The sequence below is a fragment of the Perca flavescens genome, chromosome 20 (assembly GCF_004354835.1).
Source record: "Perca flavescens isolate YP-PL-M2 chromosome 20, PFLA_1.0, whole genome shotgun sequence".
Lineage (NCBI taxonomy): Eukaryota > Metazoa > Chordata > Actinopteri > Perciformes > Percidae > Perca > Perca flavescens.
In genome coordinates, this window is record NC_041350.1 from 22130481 (window position 1) to 22147866 (window position 17386).

Here is a 17386-nt window from a genome sequence, read left to right on the forward strand (position 1 = left end):
TACATCACATTTCCAGTAAACTCATTTATGTTCTGTCCAAAAATGTGTCAAGTCTTAAAGTGCTCATATTATGCTTTTTGGCTTTTTCCCTTTCCTTTATTGTGTTGTATATCTTTTTTGTGCAGGTTATAGGTTTACAAAGTGATAAAGCCCAAAGACCACCACAAAGAGACTTACCATCTCCAACAGAAAACACTGTTCACAAACTGCTCCAAACAGCTCTATTGTAGTCCAGCCTTTACTTCCGTGACCAACATGCGTCACTTTGTAACATATTATAATGCTCTCCTAGCTGCTAGCGTGGCACTCCCTCATACTGTGCTTCTGATTAGCTAGAAGTACTTACTGCACATGTGCAACTCCCAAAAAAGATGGACCAGAAGTGAGATGTCTCACTCTGTAGCTAAAACAGAGAGCTCAACACACAGGGTGAAAAAAGGAGCTGCAGCAATGTGCAGTACAACAAATAGATGGCGTTTTCTGACAGTTAAACCACATAAACCTATTCTGGTACAACCTCTAAATACAATTATGAACCTGAAAATGAGCATAATATGAGCACTTTAACATTTTTAATGATGTTCCGCTCATCTTTTCATATTAATGCATACCGTTTGTATCACTGTGAGCTGGGATGAGCTAACAAGGAACATCTGCTCCCTGCTATCTCATCCCTATACTCATTACATCCCAAGCAAGCCAATTTTTAGCATTTCTTTGCAAACATGGAATACAGTAGACAGCAGTTTGGTCAAAACAATTAAGGAAAAATAAAGGGATTCAACATTATAGAGCAGAGAAAAGGATCCACAGTGACGTACAGCAGTAAGGGAGTGCATAAAATAACCAAAAACTACAACTACTAAAACTGTCCGTTTAATGAAATCTCTTCTCAGAATCTTTCTGCTGAGTCAACTGCTCACTTTCTCTGCTTTCCTTTCTTCCCCTCTCCTCCTGAGTCTTATTCTTTTCTACTCCGTCTACACCCAGAGCGAGGTTTGTTAATAGGCCACATGTGTATAGTCTCGGCTGACTAAGCATACTGGGGCCTGTTTCACAAAACCAAGGTAAGGGATTAAGCCGGGATTTCCCAGTTATCCTGGATGAATTAAGCCTAGACTCGGTTTCACTAAAGTGGAGGCACATAAATCACCATGGAGATTTAGTCTGTGCAGCTAGCCTGCTACCGACCAGGCTAACAGCCAGGATTTATTTAATCCTGGTGCCTTTTCTGATCACCCAGCAGTGGTTTTACCCTATTGATAATTCAATTCAATTCAATTTTATTTATAGTATCAAATCATAACAGAGTTATCGCGAGATACTTTACAGATAGAGTAGGTCTAGACCACACTCTATAATTTACAATTTACAAAGCCCCAACAATTACAGTAATTGTTATCAGCCTGCATTAAAATACAACAGGTGCATATTGCTGTTCATTTAAGTACTGTTATTATTTGAAGTTGTGACCATTAAATAATTATTCATGTGACAGTCATTGTTACTGTTATATTGCTGTATGAAGACTGCTGTTCACATATTGTTGTTAGAAGTTTGATGAATATATTATGGCAGTTGTTGAGATAATTAGAAAAGGCTGATAACATTTCAAATGTGTTTTAAAGGAAGTCTTATTACTAAGGGCAATACATACAATGCTGTACATTTCTATAGTTGACCAATGCCCTTGAATTATTTTAGTTGATTAATTTTGTTTTACATTCTTTAACAATAAGGATCATGTTTGTTCCTCTTCCATGTACACTGTATTTGGCATTCTTAGCACACAATTTGTGTTGTCCAGTAAACTGGGACTATAATTTGGGAGGATTGTACAATTTTAAGAACATATCATAAGTGTACAATCCTCCCAAATGATAGTCTTAGTTCACTGGACCAGTAACTATCTAGTGTTGTAGGCTACTTTACATTCATGTACTGTAACAGGGAGAGGACACCTCAATGGTTTTTGACCTTATATTTTGCTGGGGGGATAAAACTGATGAATATACTCTGTTCCATTCATGTTAACAGTGTGCATGGAATTTATCACTTAATTATCTTTATAGTTTCTAGATTTTAGATTCCAATTGCTTCAGTGTCTTTATTTTCTATGTCCATATATATGGGGGAGCAAGGCATATAATATGTAGAGAAGGAAACTCGTCCTCTATAAAAAAAAGTAAAAAAATAAAACAAACGCTATAAAAAGAATGGCAGATAATAGCGGACAGACTGAATGATAGTCTAAAAATATACATTTATGAACTACAGCTCTTAACTGAAACCATTCAATGAGTCACTTGTTATTTGCAAAAACGAACAGTTGTACACTTTGCATTAAAAGCGAGCAGTGGAAGTTAATATGACTTAGGAAATTTAAATTTTAGCCCATGAGAGAGAGAGATAGAGAGAGAGAGGAACAGAGTGAAAGAGATATTTACGCATCATATTCTAGCGTTGTAGAAAATTGATCTTCATGGTAAATTTCCAGAGTAACATTATCTTCTGCTCACTTTTAAGGTAAAGAGTACAACTGTTAATTTGTGCAAATGATTAGTAGCCTAATTCTTGAATGGAATATTTATGACGGCTTCAATTCAGAGCTGTGGTCAGTTGATGTATATATTTAGGATACAATTACGCATTCAGTCGTTCCGTGATCGTCTGCCTCGCTCCCACTCTCTGTTTCATTACAGCGGCCATGTTTCTTTTCTTTTTTACAAATAATGTGTTTCACGTCATCATACTTCCACAAGAAGCTGCTGCTCTCTCTGTATAAAGTATGTACAATGCGTATTCTCCATTTTCGCATCAGTAAATCTGTGATCGACCTCGCGGTCTTTTGAGGAAATCCGTGGACGCGCATCTATCTGAATTAGTTCAGCCTGGCTCGACCTAGTCGCTCCTCCTCAGCCTGGCTTGGCCTTCATGAAACGCACCAAGCCAGGATGCACAGATTAGACTAGGTCAAGCCTCGCTTGATCAGTTATCCTGGATTTAGATATTCTGCTTTTGTGAAACAGGACCCGGCTTGGGCTATTTTGTGTGTAAGGGTCTATTATTTTTTTGACAGTATCCTGCACTTAAAGGAATACGCCACCGTTTGTTGAAATAGGGCTTATCACGGTCTACCCTGGCTGTAGATAGGTGGGCCAACGCATTTGTTGTCTCAGTGCAAGTAATTAGGTTGTTTTTTTGTCTTTTGTTGGCTCACTTTTACTCACAACATGCTAACCGGCAACATAGGATTCCATTCACTACGCTAAGCTAACTAGCGGTGGCGCTGCCGGTGTTGCACCGGACTAAAACAGTGCATGCATAAAAAATGCGTTGGCCCACCTATCTACACCTAAGGGAGACCGTGATAAGCCCTAGTTCAACAAACGGTGGCGTATCCCTTTAAAAGATGGCAAATTTGTTGTTGCAGCAATGTTATCCTCCACACCCTGCCTGTATCCTGTCTTAGTAATGCAGGATTTTATAGATGACTGCTTTCAAAATAAAGTTTATTATACAAAAATAAACATCAGCGGTGTGTATTGGTGAGGTAATAGGGAAATTCAAAACGAGAACTGAGCATAGTTTGTCCATCCATATTCCTTTGCCAGATGACAAGCTGTTGCCTGCTGTGTGTTAACATGGATATATTCTGCCTGTCTATAAGGTAGCGTATGACATTTTCTTATAATATTTGCCTATGCAGTTTTTTGACTGTATGTGCAGTATAGCCTCTTTTATCTTTGTGTCATGCATACGCACAAGTATGTTTATGTAGGATGACTGCACAGGTGTAGGTGAATGTCCTTTTTAAAGTTCATATAGGGCTTTATGGCTGACTGTATGCATGTGTGTGATGCCCAGCTTTGCTCAGCATGATGTTTACACAATCACCAATTGCATCACCATCAACAGTTTCGTCACCAACTCCCACTCGTATGGGTGGAGTCTGTCAAGTTCTTCCCAAACACAGCATTGACAAAATACCACAAACTATAAAGTCATATTTGGTAAGGCTGTCACAATTGAGATGTTTTCAAACCGCAGTTAAAGAAAGACATGTGACTGAAGGTTTACAGAGACGCCTGTGATAGGAAGATCCTAGTGTAGGACTTGATTAGATAGGATGTCCCTCATAAGGTCCTAATCAGCAAGACTCTTAGGCCACTTGCACACCAACAATGAATCAAGATCTGCAGGACTTTATGTACGACACATAAATCATACATCCTAATGATTTGTGGTGTGTGTGTGTGTGTGTGTGTGTGTGTGTGTGTGTGTGTGTGTGTGTGTGTGTGTGTGTGTGTGTGTGTGTGTGTGTGTGTGTGTGTGTGTGTGTGTGTGTGTGTGTGTGTGTGTGATGCATTTTAGAAAAGATGTAGTAATTATGTGGTTTACAGCAACACCTTTTCTTGGAATAATTCTAACTTTCATAGTCAATTTGTATTCTCTTGGGGTGGCCTCTAGCTCACCCAGTAAGAGCATTCGCCCCATGTTGGTTGAGTCCTGCAGCGGCCCGGTTTGAATCTGACCTGCAGCCCTTTGCTGCATGTCTCTCTCCTGCTTTCATGCCTATCCACTGTCACTATAGTAAAGAGAAAAAGCCCCTAAAAAATAATCTTAAACAAAACAACTGATTTTAATATATCTTAAAATGCGCCAAAAATGCTCTTAGTCTTTAATCAAATATTGACTGATTTTGATTGTCATTTTGGATTCATTAATATATTAAAAAAAATAGGCTGATAATGGCACGGGAATTAAAAGATGGCACCTGTAATGTAAAAAGGATGCAAAGACCAGTGTGTAACAGATGGAATTCAGAACAATGTGTTTGTCTAACAACCTCAGTCAAATGAGCAGCAGCAATGGACTAGCTTTGATGAAGGAGTAACCAAAGTCATTAAACCGATGATAACACCCAGGGGATTTTATGATTTGGATAGAGAAGGTTATCAGCCGATTTATTTGGAGTGTGTGTGTGTTGTGTGTGTTGTGTGTGTGTGTCAGTAATGAACAACTGAAGTCGGTCAGAGAGTTAGTTTGTCATTAACTGGATTTAAGTGATTTTAGGAATGTCTCTGAAGTCACAGACAGAAGTCGTCTCTCATGTTTTAGCCAGCTAAAATTTCCAAAGAAATGTATCAACTCTTCACAGGTTATGGAGTAGTGGAAGGGTGGGTTAGAGTTGAGGTCAGCGTGACTTCAGTAAATCATTCACTGAATCACTGAACTACTGAAGATGAACATGATTGTTTTCCTCAAAAAATTTGATATTTTTTCATTATATATTTTTTTTAAATATGAGAATGAATGGCTTATCCTAAATCCTAAGGTTTATCCTAAATTGTTTATGACTACAGAGATAATGATCAACACTGTGGTTTGTCCATTAGGACACAGTAATTAGAACATGCAGACAGTAGAGGGGGTCACCAAATATGCACTAACCAGATCTCAAGCCCGTTGAACACCAATTGGAGACATCTGTTCACCGGCTAATTTAACTTTTTTATTTTGAAATGATCATCTCCCCTCTGTTCTCCTCTAGGCTCGCCCTGCTCAAGGGGCTAACTGCTGAGCATGCTGGGTGAATCTCCGCCCACTACCAGTACACTCAACCTGGTGAAGTCAGAGGTGTGTGACACCACAGCGGCCCCGGACGCACACGACGGTATCACAATGGCCGACCTTATGGAGAGCCTGGATACCAGAGACCTGGACATGGGGGAGGGAGAGGAGAACGATTACGATGGAAGCTACTTAGGTGTGTGTGTGTGTGTGTGTGTGTGTGTGTGTGTGTGTGTGTGTGTGTGTGTGTGCGCGTGTGTGCGTGCGTGTTTGCATATTTTCTGGCTGCCTCCAGCAGTGTGATTTCACCAGCATTTCGCCCAAGAATAAGATGATACCTAAAAGGAAATATAACAATAGCAAGGGTCCGTTAGTCCAGTGATGAACAGTTTAGATGGTAAGATGCAAAATCATCACAAGATGAACTTTCAGAAAGAACTTTCAGAAAACTAACGTGTCAGTCTATGAACCAGGTTCATCATTCATAAGCAAGGTTTATATGACCATTTAAGTCCCAAGCAAGCAAGTATGTGACTGTCCTTGTAGGGTTGTAATCAGGTTCTTTTGGGAAAATTGAGCGGTAGTAGAACAGCCAGGCTAAGGGAAAGTGGGCTCACATCGTGTGTCAGTGTGGAAAATGATTTAGGACATACTCCAGTTGGTGAGCGTTCAATCTGGTATCTAACAGTGCAAGAGTATGAGGGTGGATTTTGCCTTCACATAATTTAGAGCTTTACTGGAACATGGACAGGAACATTTTACCTAACACTGCAGAGTAAAAATCTTGAATAAAGGCAGAGTTTTCAGCGATGCAGCCTACTCGCTCCTAAGCAGGTTGAACAACTCCTACATGCACAAACAAGAAAAACAACACGCTAACCAGACGCCTCTCTCTTTCTCCTAGGGGACTGTCGTATCCCATTTTCAGCGGTGTATGACACCGTGGGCTTTAAGGAGGCCAACGCTAAGGTCTACCTTCCCACTGTGCCCATTACTGCCCGTATACTGGAGGTGGAGAGATTCACCACCGCGCAAGACCGCTTCAACCTATCACACCAAAGGAGTGTCAACAAGGTACTGCACACAACGTTTAGGGACACAATATAGGGTAAATATAGTTTCTCGGAATAAAAGCATCAGCTAAATCTCTTTAATGTCTTTATAATCACTATAATTGGCGTTCATAATCACTATAATTGGCGTTCACTGCATTTCTTTATGTATTTGGATTGAGATATTTCCTTCTAAAATAACCATTTCTAAAGCAACTAAAATTACTCTAACCCTGCTATTTGCCGTGAAATATATTTAGCTGATCATCTCTCTCTCCCAATGTGTGTGTGTGTGTGTGTGTGTGCGTGTGTGTGTGTGTGTGTGTGCGTGTGTGTGTGTGTGTGTGTGAAGTCTCTGCCGGCAGTCTTTAAGATTGAGCTGAAGCACGGTGAGTTTACCTGGGTGGTCAAGAGGAAGGAGAAACATTTCATGGAGCTGCACAGAGAGCTGAGGACGTACAAGACCTTCATGAAGATACCGCTGCCCTCACGCAGGTTGGTGCCTACACACACACGCACACACACGCACACATGCACACACGCACACACGGACGTGCACATGTGCAAACACTAACAGACACAAGTTTAGATGTAGAATGCACAATTGGTTTTGTCACATTGCACTGACCTTATGGAGAACAGCTTAATTACAGTTTTTCTTGATTGCTTTGACGCAGCCGTAAACTCAAACTCCCCCTTTTTCTAAATGAGTTAACACACAGGCCGAAAGAGTGGCAATCGTGGTCCAAATGACACATTTTGTTTGCAAAAGGCTCCAACTGTGCCAATACATTTAAAATATGCAACAAAAGCAACTTTTGCCTTCAAACAACACAACTTGCAAACAAGTGTATAAGCTCTTCCAATCAACCATTACACAGTGGACAGCAAAATACAAAATACAGTATTTGTTGTCAAATTTGCCTTCTTGCAAAGAATTGGATCCATAATAAGAAATGCTTTGATGCAAATATGATTGATTCCATTGATTCTTATTTTCAAACTGTGGCTGAAAACTGAAATAATATAAATGTTACACAAAATACATGTAAACCAAAATAAAATCTATTACAGTAAAGTATAAACATCTATTACTGTATAGGAAATAGCAACTATTGATACTGAGTCTCTTCTGTCTTGACGATGGGGCCACATGGCCTAACCCTGCAGACTGATCTATGGGGCCACATGGCCTAACCCTGCAGACTGATCTATGGGGCCACATGGCCTAACCCTGCAGACTGATCTATGGGGCCGCATGGCCTAACCCTGCAGACTGATCTATGGGGCCACATGGCCTAACCCTGCAGACTGATCTATGGGGCCACATGGCCTAACCCTGCAGACTGATCTATGGGTCCACATGGCCTAACCCTGCAGACTGATCTATGGGGCCATATGGCCTAACCCTGCAGACTGATCTATGGGGCCACATGGCCTAACCCTGCAGACTGATCTATGGGTCCACATGGCCTAACCCTGCAGACTGATCTATGGGGCCACATGGCCTAACCCTGCAGACTGATCTATGTGTCCACATGGCCTAACCCTGCAGACTGATCTATTGGGCCACGTGGCCTAACCCTACAGACTGATCTATGGGTCCACATGGCCTAACCCTGCAGACTGATCTATGGGACCACATGGCCTAACCCTGCAGACTGATCTATGGGGCCACATGGCCTAACCCTGCAGACTGATTGCTAATTGAATATTTGTGTGTAGGAGTGTCAAACAGGTGCTTCAGTGATTTCATACTGATGTAGGTAGTTTCTAATACTTAGGAACCAATACTTTCTTTTTGGTTACCATAGCTAAAACAACAGAGTTTGGACTGCTTGAATGACATCCGTGTTAACTGTTCATGCAAAAGGGTGGGGAAAATGTGTCAATCCAATGAGAAAGGGTTAGCACGTTTGCAAGAGGTGTCTTCTGCTCTGCTGAGACAGTGATGATGAACACCGAGTGGATCCCAGTTTCTTTAAGCAGGTCAAAGCAATCAAGAAAAACTGTAACACAAGCATAATATGAGCACTTTAAGACCTGACAGCACGCTGATAAAATAAACACAGATTTTTGGACAGAACATAAATGAGTTTACTGGAAATGTGACGTAACTTTTCAGAGATAGCAGTTAGACAGCTGTGAGACAGAATGATCAAAGGTAAAGGAGGAGTAAGATAAACATGGAGAAGCAGCACCAAAGGATGAGGTTTTGCTGATTCAGATCAGATTTCTGGACTGTGTTCGCTTAAGCAAGTTAGGACGGGAACCCCCCCCACCCACACACACACACCCACACACACACACACACACACACACACACACACACACACACACACACACACACACACACACTGTACGGTACAGTTGTACTCTGGACATTTTAACTCCCTTCCTTCGTTTTTTTGTCTTTTTTCCATTATTTTTCTCTTTCCCTTCCTCCCTCTATCTCTCTCTCTCTGGTGATGTACATGTTTGAAAACAAGGGAATGTTGTCCCTGGAGTTTAATAGGATTTACTTTTGCCCTACTTCCTCTTTCTCTCTCGCTTTCTGTTCTCTTGACTTTATGTTATAGCAACAGGTGCATGGTGGATTTTCACAATAGCTTTGGTGGTTGTTCATTTGCCCTGAAAATAATAAGTCTCCCTGTTTTCAATTAAATAAATGTCCATTCTTCCGTTCTCTGTTCCTGGTTGATGTAACACAGGAGTGAGTCAAACTGCAACCTGTCAATTTATTCAAGCTTTTATTTTATTTGTCGTATGTAGTCTAAACACCTGCTGGCAGGAAAGTACACAGGGAATTTTAACATAATTTTCAGCCACAGCATCTACAACTGGGTGTTTAGCTTCAGGCAATTGTGGAACAGAAACAGCCATTACTTAAATGTTGTTTGTGCTCAAACTTTGTCCTCAAACTTTAAGCACACAGTTTGGACACACTGTGTTATTTGACAAGTGCTCTCTGGGAGCTTGGAGTTTTGAATTGAACCTCTTCATTTCCTGGCTCTATGTCTCAGCCACACAGTGAGGAGAAGGACAGTGAGGAAGGGCGAGGTGAGGAAGATGCCCTCCCTGCCGAGGGGAGGAGGAGACGAGCTGGTGCGAGATGAGCAGGTCTCCAGCAGGAGGGTACGTCGCAACACTGTCTGCAGCCTTTTTGCCTGTTTTGTTTTTTGTGGTTGGAAGATTCACTCTTAAGTCATATCTTAACTTTATGGCAAGGAGCTCTCCTTGCACTCACTTGTTGCCATGACACTTAACTACTTGCCAGCACATGTATCCTCTAAAACCCTTTCTGACTGTGTGTGTGAGAGTGTGTGTGTGTGTGTGTGTGTGTGTGTGAGAGTGTGAGAGTGTGAGAGTGTGAGAGTGTGAGAGTGTGCGCATGTGAGTGTTTATGTGCATGGAATTTGTCATAATAAATAAATACTCACAGTGGCCAAAATATAGTGTATGTGTTTCTACAGAGACAATTAGAAGACTATATGAACAGTCTGCTGAAGATGTCCATGTACCGCAAATATCACCATACTGTGAGTAATCCTACTAAGCACTGCACGCTGTGACATAAACTCATACTGTAATGACTCAATACTAATTGTGTGTGTGTTAGAAACGTCTCTATGAATGAGCTAAATGTATCATGTCAGGTACTTACTGTGGATGCACAGTAAAAAGTATATAGAATTAACTTAAGTTTTCAGCATTTTGCTAAGCTCTACCCTTGAGTGCTGACATAGATTATGAATGTGTTTACCCATAGCACCGTGTCTGCTTTGTGTTGACACACTCAACACATTTAGGTATATTATTGCTGTTCATGTAAGCGAGCAAAGCCTGAAGAAAAATACTGTGCAAAAAGAAAGCTAAGACATTTCTATTTTCCTCTAAATCACAAATGAAAAACTGTATTCATTTACTGTAATATTATTATAATAATGCCGTACAATACCTTGTCAGTATTTCTCTTTTTTTAAACTCTTTATCCAAAATACAAGTGATGCAAAATATGGAGTATCTTAATATTTTGGGCCATTAATACACAGTGTGTAATCTTTACCATACTAAACTTTACCTTTACCAATACTTACCTTACCTTGATGGTGGAATGAGCCTTTAAACAGACAAATGCAAGGTTTAGACATACAGTAGCATTGGTCTGTTATGTGCTGACATATTATTACTTTCAAAGTCAAAGTATCTTTATTAGTCTCCCTAAGGAGAAATTTGTTTTGGACACAGAGAGTTACAACAGAGAGACACAACAAACACAGGGTTAAAACAGTTAGAATCATCATCATTCTGACGCATTAAAAGTTAATATCAGAGATGACAGGACATGTTGAGGTAATCTAGGATGAATCACATTGCCTCCAGGGAGATGGTGTTGTGTATGTGGATGTACTGTAATAGCTGCCTGCTCAATCACATGTCGATGAGTACAGTACAGGATGTATCACATTTCCTTTTGTTGTTTTTTTGGTCCGTCTATACAAGAGTCGCTGTGTGAAGCTTCTTGTTGTCTCTTCCTGTCTATTCTCAGATGGAGTTCATTGACATCAGCCAGCTGTCTTTCATTCATGACTTGGGGCCCAAAGGACTGTGAGCATTTTCTCTTCTTTCAGTCCCTTTGAGCACTTAACAGTTCACAGCAGAGTGACCTTGGCCTTGACCAACTGCCACTTTGCTTGTTTGAAAGCCATGATGTCTCTCTCTCTCTCATGGGTGGGCCAAATTCTCTGGGCGGGCAAAACAGAGAAAGGGGAGGTAACCTTGCTCCTTGCGGCCCATCTGAGCTTTCATACAGGATACCCAGGGCTCGGTTTACACCTATCACCATTTCTAGCCACTGGGGGACCATAGGCAGGCTGGGGGAACGCATATTAATGTTAAAAAACCTCATAAAGGGACATTTTCATGCCATGGGACCTTTAAGTATGCTCATTTACAAACTTCTAAAGGACGTTTTATGCTTCTGCGTCGAATCGATGGCGTACCCCTGCAGACCCCTCTGCGTCTACGCCATAGCCTGACGCGCACCTCTCGAAAAACACGTTGCACGCCGCTCAGCCATGGCTTGGTATTGTTGCATTTCCCCCGACTCATTTCCTGGTTCTCCTTCTCCATAAGCAACATGAAATCAAGGAGAGGGTTCACTTTTCCTGCTAAAGATTTCCCACCGTGGTCAGAAAGCACAGGGGGAGACACTTTGTTTCTCTCACTATGACTCTAGAGTCGGTACTCGCTCCGAAGCTAATCGCCGTCACTCTCTCACTGGTCCCTCGCTCTATCACCTACTCCCCACACACACACACACACACATACATAACATACAGTAACATCAGGCCACTTACCGGTACGTAGGCTACGGCGAAAGCTCTGCGTGGAGCCTCTGCAGAACCAGAAAACTAGCTTAAGTCTCCTATTTTGCTATTTATTCTCTCCTTACATCATAGTGCATACATATTACTTAAGAAAATACTATTTTTCTGTCTTTTCCAGTGAAGGGATGATCTATAAGCGCTCAGGCGGACATCGTATCCCTGGGATGAACTGCTGTGGTCAAAGCCAGGCCTGCTACCGCTGGTCTAAACGGTGTGTGATTACCCCCCTACCCCATTGTTGTAGTTGCCATGTTCACATAATGTGTATTGCTGTTCTTAAGCGGTTTTCTTCTTGTAATCCAGCAAACAGTTTAAATATATACTGTGTGTGTATATATATATTTTTATTTATATATATATATATATATATATATATATATATATATATAGTATTTCGCATTGACTTGATGGTAGTTAAACAAAATGTAATGTTTTTATTTGTTTCCTCTTTATAGCAACTCTCTTTTGACTCCATTTTGAGCTTTCTACTACAGTTTACGAGTGGAACTCCTTAATGTCTGATTAAACACAAGATGGATTAGCATTTTTTACTTTCATTTCTCTTTCTAACTGGCAAACTTGTCTGAATCGTAGGATGTAGGTGTGATGGATGATATTTACAAAGGAAATTAAACATTCCAGGCCCTGGCAGGAAGCTGTGGGTGTTAAAACACAGTGATCACTCATTATTTAAAAACATAATAATGATAATATCTTAATAAGTGTTAGTTTTGCCTGTCGTCTGATAATTATTTTCATATTTTGCTGAAAAACTCTCTGTAGCATCTTCAGCCCAGCTTCATTGGCACATGCTTGCTTCATCTGTTGGTCTGTTTGTTTCTCTTCATCACAGCCAAATTATTATGTGAGCCGTTTTTATTGTTGTTTTTTGAAGACAACACAAAAAAATCCCACACACGTTTGAAATGCTCTGTCCATCCACCTACATCCCCATGATGATTTTCTTCCTACACCCTTATCCTTAAAACAAGAAATACAAGAAATGCTCCACACAACAATGAATCAAGATCTGCAGGACTTTATGTACGACACATAAATCATACATCCTAAAGTGTGTGTGTGTGTGTGTGTGTGTGTGTGTGTGTGTGTGTGTGTGTGTGTGTGTGTGTGTGTGTGTGTGTGTGTGTGTGTGTGTGTGTGTGTGTTGTGTAGCTGGCTGGTGGTGAAGGACTCCTGCCTGCTGTACATAAAGCCAGACTCAGGGGCCATCTCCTTTGTTCTGCTGGTGGATAAAGATTTCTGCATCAAGATGGACTCCAAAGACACAGAGACCAAACACGGAGTCCGAGTTGACAGCCTCTCCAGGTTATATTTCTCTCTGCGTGCATGGCAATTTTGTTGCAGATGCCCAAGGAGTTGTATATTTTGAGTAACGCCTCACGGTGGATAATGATGATAATGTTATTTCAACATCAGTTAAAAAGAAAATCCTCCCTTATGCTGTCACACTGTTAAAATGTATTCCAAACCGTTATATATGCCAAAAAAAACTTTAAAGAGACTTCCTACGTTCTCCGGGGAACAGGTATACATTTCTGGTTTAAAGTGGAGGTGGAGTGCACTATAGCAATTTTAACAATGGAGAAAAACAAAGTCTCACTCTTTGCTGAAAACGCTTTACATTTGTTTTCTACCAGATGTTTACCATTAATAGATAATTGTAGATGGCTAAAAACATTGTTGCTCCCCAACTTGCATTACAAATCTCAAGCAGTGTTCTAAAATAAAAAAAAAAAAGGCTAAAACAAATCCCAGCGTCATTGCTTAAAGCTGTTGCTAACAGTCTGCTGTTACAGGGTGGATTGTTTCCTTTAGCTCCTTTTCATTCCAACACTCTTAAGCCAGGGCTTATATTATTTTAGGAATGATTACCAAGCTCTGTTATCTCATAAAAAAAGAAAACACAATGCCTGCTTTTATAAACTGATCTGCAGTGTGTTAAGCTAAGGGCAAAATTTAACATTGCCTCATTTATTATTTTTATTTATTTTTTGCACTAATGTGGTTTAGGGTGCCAGAGCAAATACAATGACTATGTGTAGTATCTGTATGTGTGAGCACAGGCATGTATTTCATTGTGTGTGTGTGTGTGTGTGTGTGTGTGTGTGTGTGTGTGTGTGTGTGTGTGTGTGTGTGTGTGTGTGTGTGTGTGTGTGTGTGTGTGTGTGTGTGTGTGTGTGTGTGTGTGTGTGTGTGTGCACATCCTGTCGGCAGGACCCTGGTGTTTAAGTGCAGCAGCTACAGACACGCACGCTGGTGGGGTCAGAGCATCGAGAGCTTCGTGAGGAACCACGGGAAGGCTTTCCTCCGAGATCACCGCTGTGGATCATTTGCACAGGAGCAGGAAAACATCCCTGCCAAATGGTAACCACACTGGGACACACTTTTTTTGCATTAGTTTAAACATTTCCACAAGTGTTTCTTTCTGACAGACCTATGTAGTGTCCTGCATTTAAAATGTAACTTTTATTTTGTTTTTTTAATTGTCAATCAATTGTTTCAGCTCTGCATGTATATGCCATTTGAATTAGATAGAGATAGTTTTGTAGATTTAATCATGTTCTCTACAAAAACCTGCTCATTGGAGAGTAAAAAAAACTCATAATTCAACACATCTTGTTTTTTTCTGCTTTCCTCTGTCATCCTTTCACTGGTAACTATAGAAATGTTTAAGAATAACTCTTTTTTTTTTTGGCTGCTTTGCCATTTTTCAGGTCTTTTTGCATTATCTCACACTCAGCTTGCACATCCTGTGAGATTGAATAGGCCGTGTGATAATAATGTCAGTACGTTGTCTGCGTACTCAGCACAGAGCCTGAGTGAAAAACACTCCTGTAAGCTAATGGAAAAAGAGAGTGTTTTAAAGAACATTAGACGTTATGTCATGATGACAGCTATGGGTGTTGCCTGAAGCTTGCAAGGTTAAGAAAGTTGGTGAAGTTTGTGTGTGTGTGTGTGTGTGTGTGTGTGTGTGTGTGTGTGTGTGTGTGTGTGTGTGTGTGTCTACACAAGCACATTGGTTTTCACAAGTGACTGTAATTAACTGTAATTTATCTTTGCAGGTACGTGAATGGAAAGACTTACATGGAGGATGTGGCCGATGCTTTGGAGGAGGCCAAAGAGGAAATCTTTATCACTGACTGGTGGTGAGTTTCAGTGTGTCTTTTGTGTGAAAATGCACAATGTCAACAAGTGTCAGTTGTCAGCACTGAAGTGTGAAAACCCAGAAATATATAGCTCTATATCCGTCCTGCTGTAACACTGCAGCAGCCTGTGCAGCCTTAACTTCCTCCAAACCTGACAGAATAATAAGCCCAGAGAAGCAAAACAACAGATCAAACACTATTCTTATTAGTGGACTCAACCAGGAGGCTGTATCATGAAGCAAGTTTAACTTAAGCGTGATTTAGTTTACTAGATGAGTAACTTCGTATTTGAAGTAATGCAGTAATGCAGGAAGTGTGCATTTAGTTTCCATGCTTATTGTGTTTCCACAACAATGTTAGTGAGTAAATCTACTGAAATGGCCACCACACCATAACAGAGGAGTGTGATGTGTAAGATTAGAAAGTAGAGGTTAAGTCACGTGTGTCATGGCTGTATAAAAATCAATGAGCACCTGTACGTCTTTACCAAGCGCAAACCAGTATAGAAGGCATCAATAAAATGTTATGGGAGGGTCATCCCTTTTTTCCCAATCATTTTGGAGGGTCATAGAAAAAATTGTGCTGGCAAAGGGAGGGTAAAGTCTATTTTGACCAAAGATCCCAAAACTCCTCTGGCGGCCCCTTAAATAAATAACAAACAGTACCTTAACAAAAAAAGAGAAACCTTTTTGCCACAGCATGAACATATTATAAATAATAAATAAATAAACACATTTTGTACAGGCTAATATTGAACTAACTAAAATGCAAAGGAATGTAAACAAAAAATACATTTTAGGTCAAACTACATAATGACACAAACCTTTAACAATAAACTTGGTGTCTGCCATTGTCACCTAATGGAGAACTAACTTAAGTGCAAAGGAATGGAATTGAATTGCCTTGTTGCTGAAAGGTGCTGTAGAAATAAAGTTGCCCTAGGTGCCCGGATAGCTCAGTTGGTGGAGCGGGCGCCCATGTGTAGGGGTTTGCTCCTTGGCGCAGCGGGCCCGGGTTCGACTCCGACCTGCGGCCCTTTGCTGCATGTCATTCCCCTCCCCCCCATTCCCCTCTCTTGGCCCTTTCATGTCCGCACCACTGCGTGTGTGCGTGTGTGTTTGTGTGTGTGTGTGTGTGTGAGTGTGTGTTTGCGCGTGTGTGTGTGAGTGTGTCAGAGCTCCGCTCTCTGTCAATATGCAGAGAGGACGGATAAGCTTGCGTTTACGCACTCTCAGGTACCGAAATTTGGTACCGTTTGATTTAAAGTGAATCGTTCCTCGGTAGTACCGGCGTAATTCGGTCAGTTCCCAAAAAAGTACAGAGTTCGGTACCCAACCCTATTCAATAGGTTGTTAGTGTGGTAAACTATCTTTCTGCTTATTTACAGTGCTGTTTTAAACCCAGTGGACACAGGCTTGTGCAAAAAGGTTTCTTCTGTCTCTGACATCAATTTCACGGTGGACAAAGTGATCTACTGATCTATACAAATATCTATACTGCTCTTTATTAGTTGTCATTTTACTGTAAATTCCTGACTAATCTGATTGGTCAGGTCTGATCCTTTGAACTGAAGCATAGGTTAGCTGTGCAGCAACATAGGTAACTATGGTGATGTACTCTGCTTGAAAGTGAGCCTGAGTTAAAGGTGCCTTTTGGACTCTCCTTGTAAACATACAAAAGTTATGTTCACAGTTCGTACGAGTCACCAAAACACAGTATGTGCAACCTATGGTTTCTTCTACACACATGTCGAGTGCAATACCATCCTCATAAAATATTTGCAAACATTTGATTTTTCCAAATCCTTGTTTACATCCATGCTTACTTTCTGTCACTCTTCTTCTTTGGCTTTCTTGGCGCATCGGCGTGGAATCCTTTGTTGTGGGTTGATGCTGCATGCTGTTTCCCCAATTTTCTAATCTCTCTTTCTGCTGTTGATATTTGGATAAAGGTAAAAATGTCTCCAAAAAACTCCTTTTTAAAGAGCAAGGTAAGGTTGTTGCCATTGCTGCAAGATACGTCATATTGCAGAATCATGTGAACATGCGTATATATCAAGTATTTATTGCATCCGCATCCACCATCACACATATATCTTTTTATGTACTTTGCTCCTTTAATATTCTGTAATCCTTTATCGAATGGTTTGACATTGAACTGTTTTACCACAAAAGTTCCACAGGTAGAGTAATTATGCAGCAGT

At 40.7% G+C, this 17386-nt stretch overlaps 1 protein-coding gene across 1 annotated transcript in view; it reads left to right on the plus strand.

Annotated features, from left to right (window-relative positions):
• pld1a (phospholipase D1a) overlaps positions 1–17386 on the plus strand; it is a 43572-nt gene that overhangs the window by 9827 nt on the left and 16359 nt on the right. Inside the window, exons 2-11 of the mRNA XM_028566704.1 lie at positions 5555–5770; positions 6479–6648; positions 6979–7121; positions 9650–9761; positions 10100–10165; positions 11176–11234; positions 12135–12227; positions 13190–13342; positions 14252–14401; positions 15100–15183. Of these exons, the coding sequence (XP_028422505.1) occupies positions 5587–5770; positions 6479–6648; positions 6979–7121; positions 9650–9761; positions 10100–10165; positions 11176–11234; positions 12135–12227; positions 13190–13342; positions 14252–14401; positions 15100–15183 (1214 nt within the window). The 5' untranslated portion in view covers positions 5555–5586. The remainder of the gene's footprint in view (positions 1–5554; positions 5771–6478; positions 6649–6978; positions 7122–9649; positions 9762–10099; positions 10166–11175; positions 11235–12134; positions 12228–13189; positions 13343–14251; positions 14402–15099; positions 15184–17386) is intronic.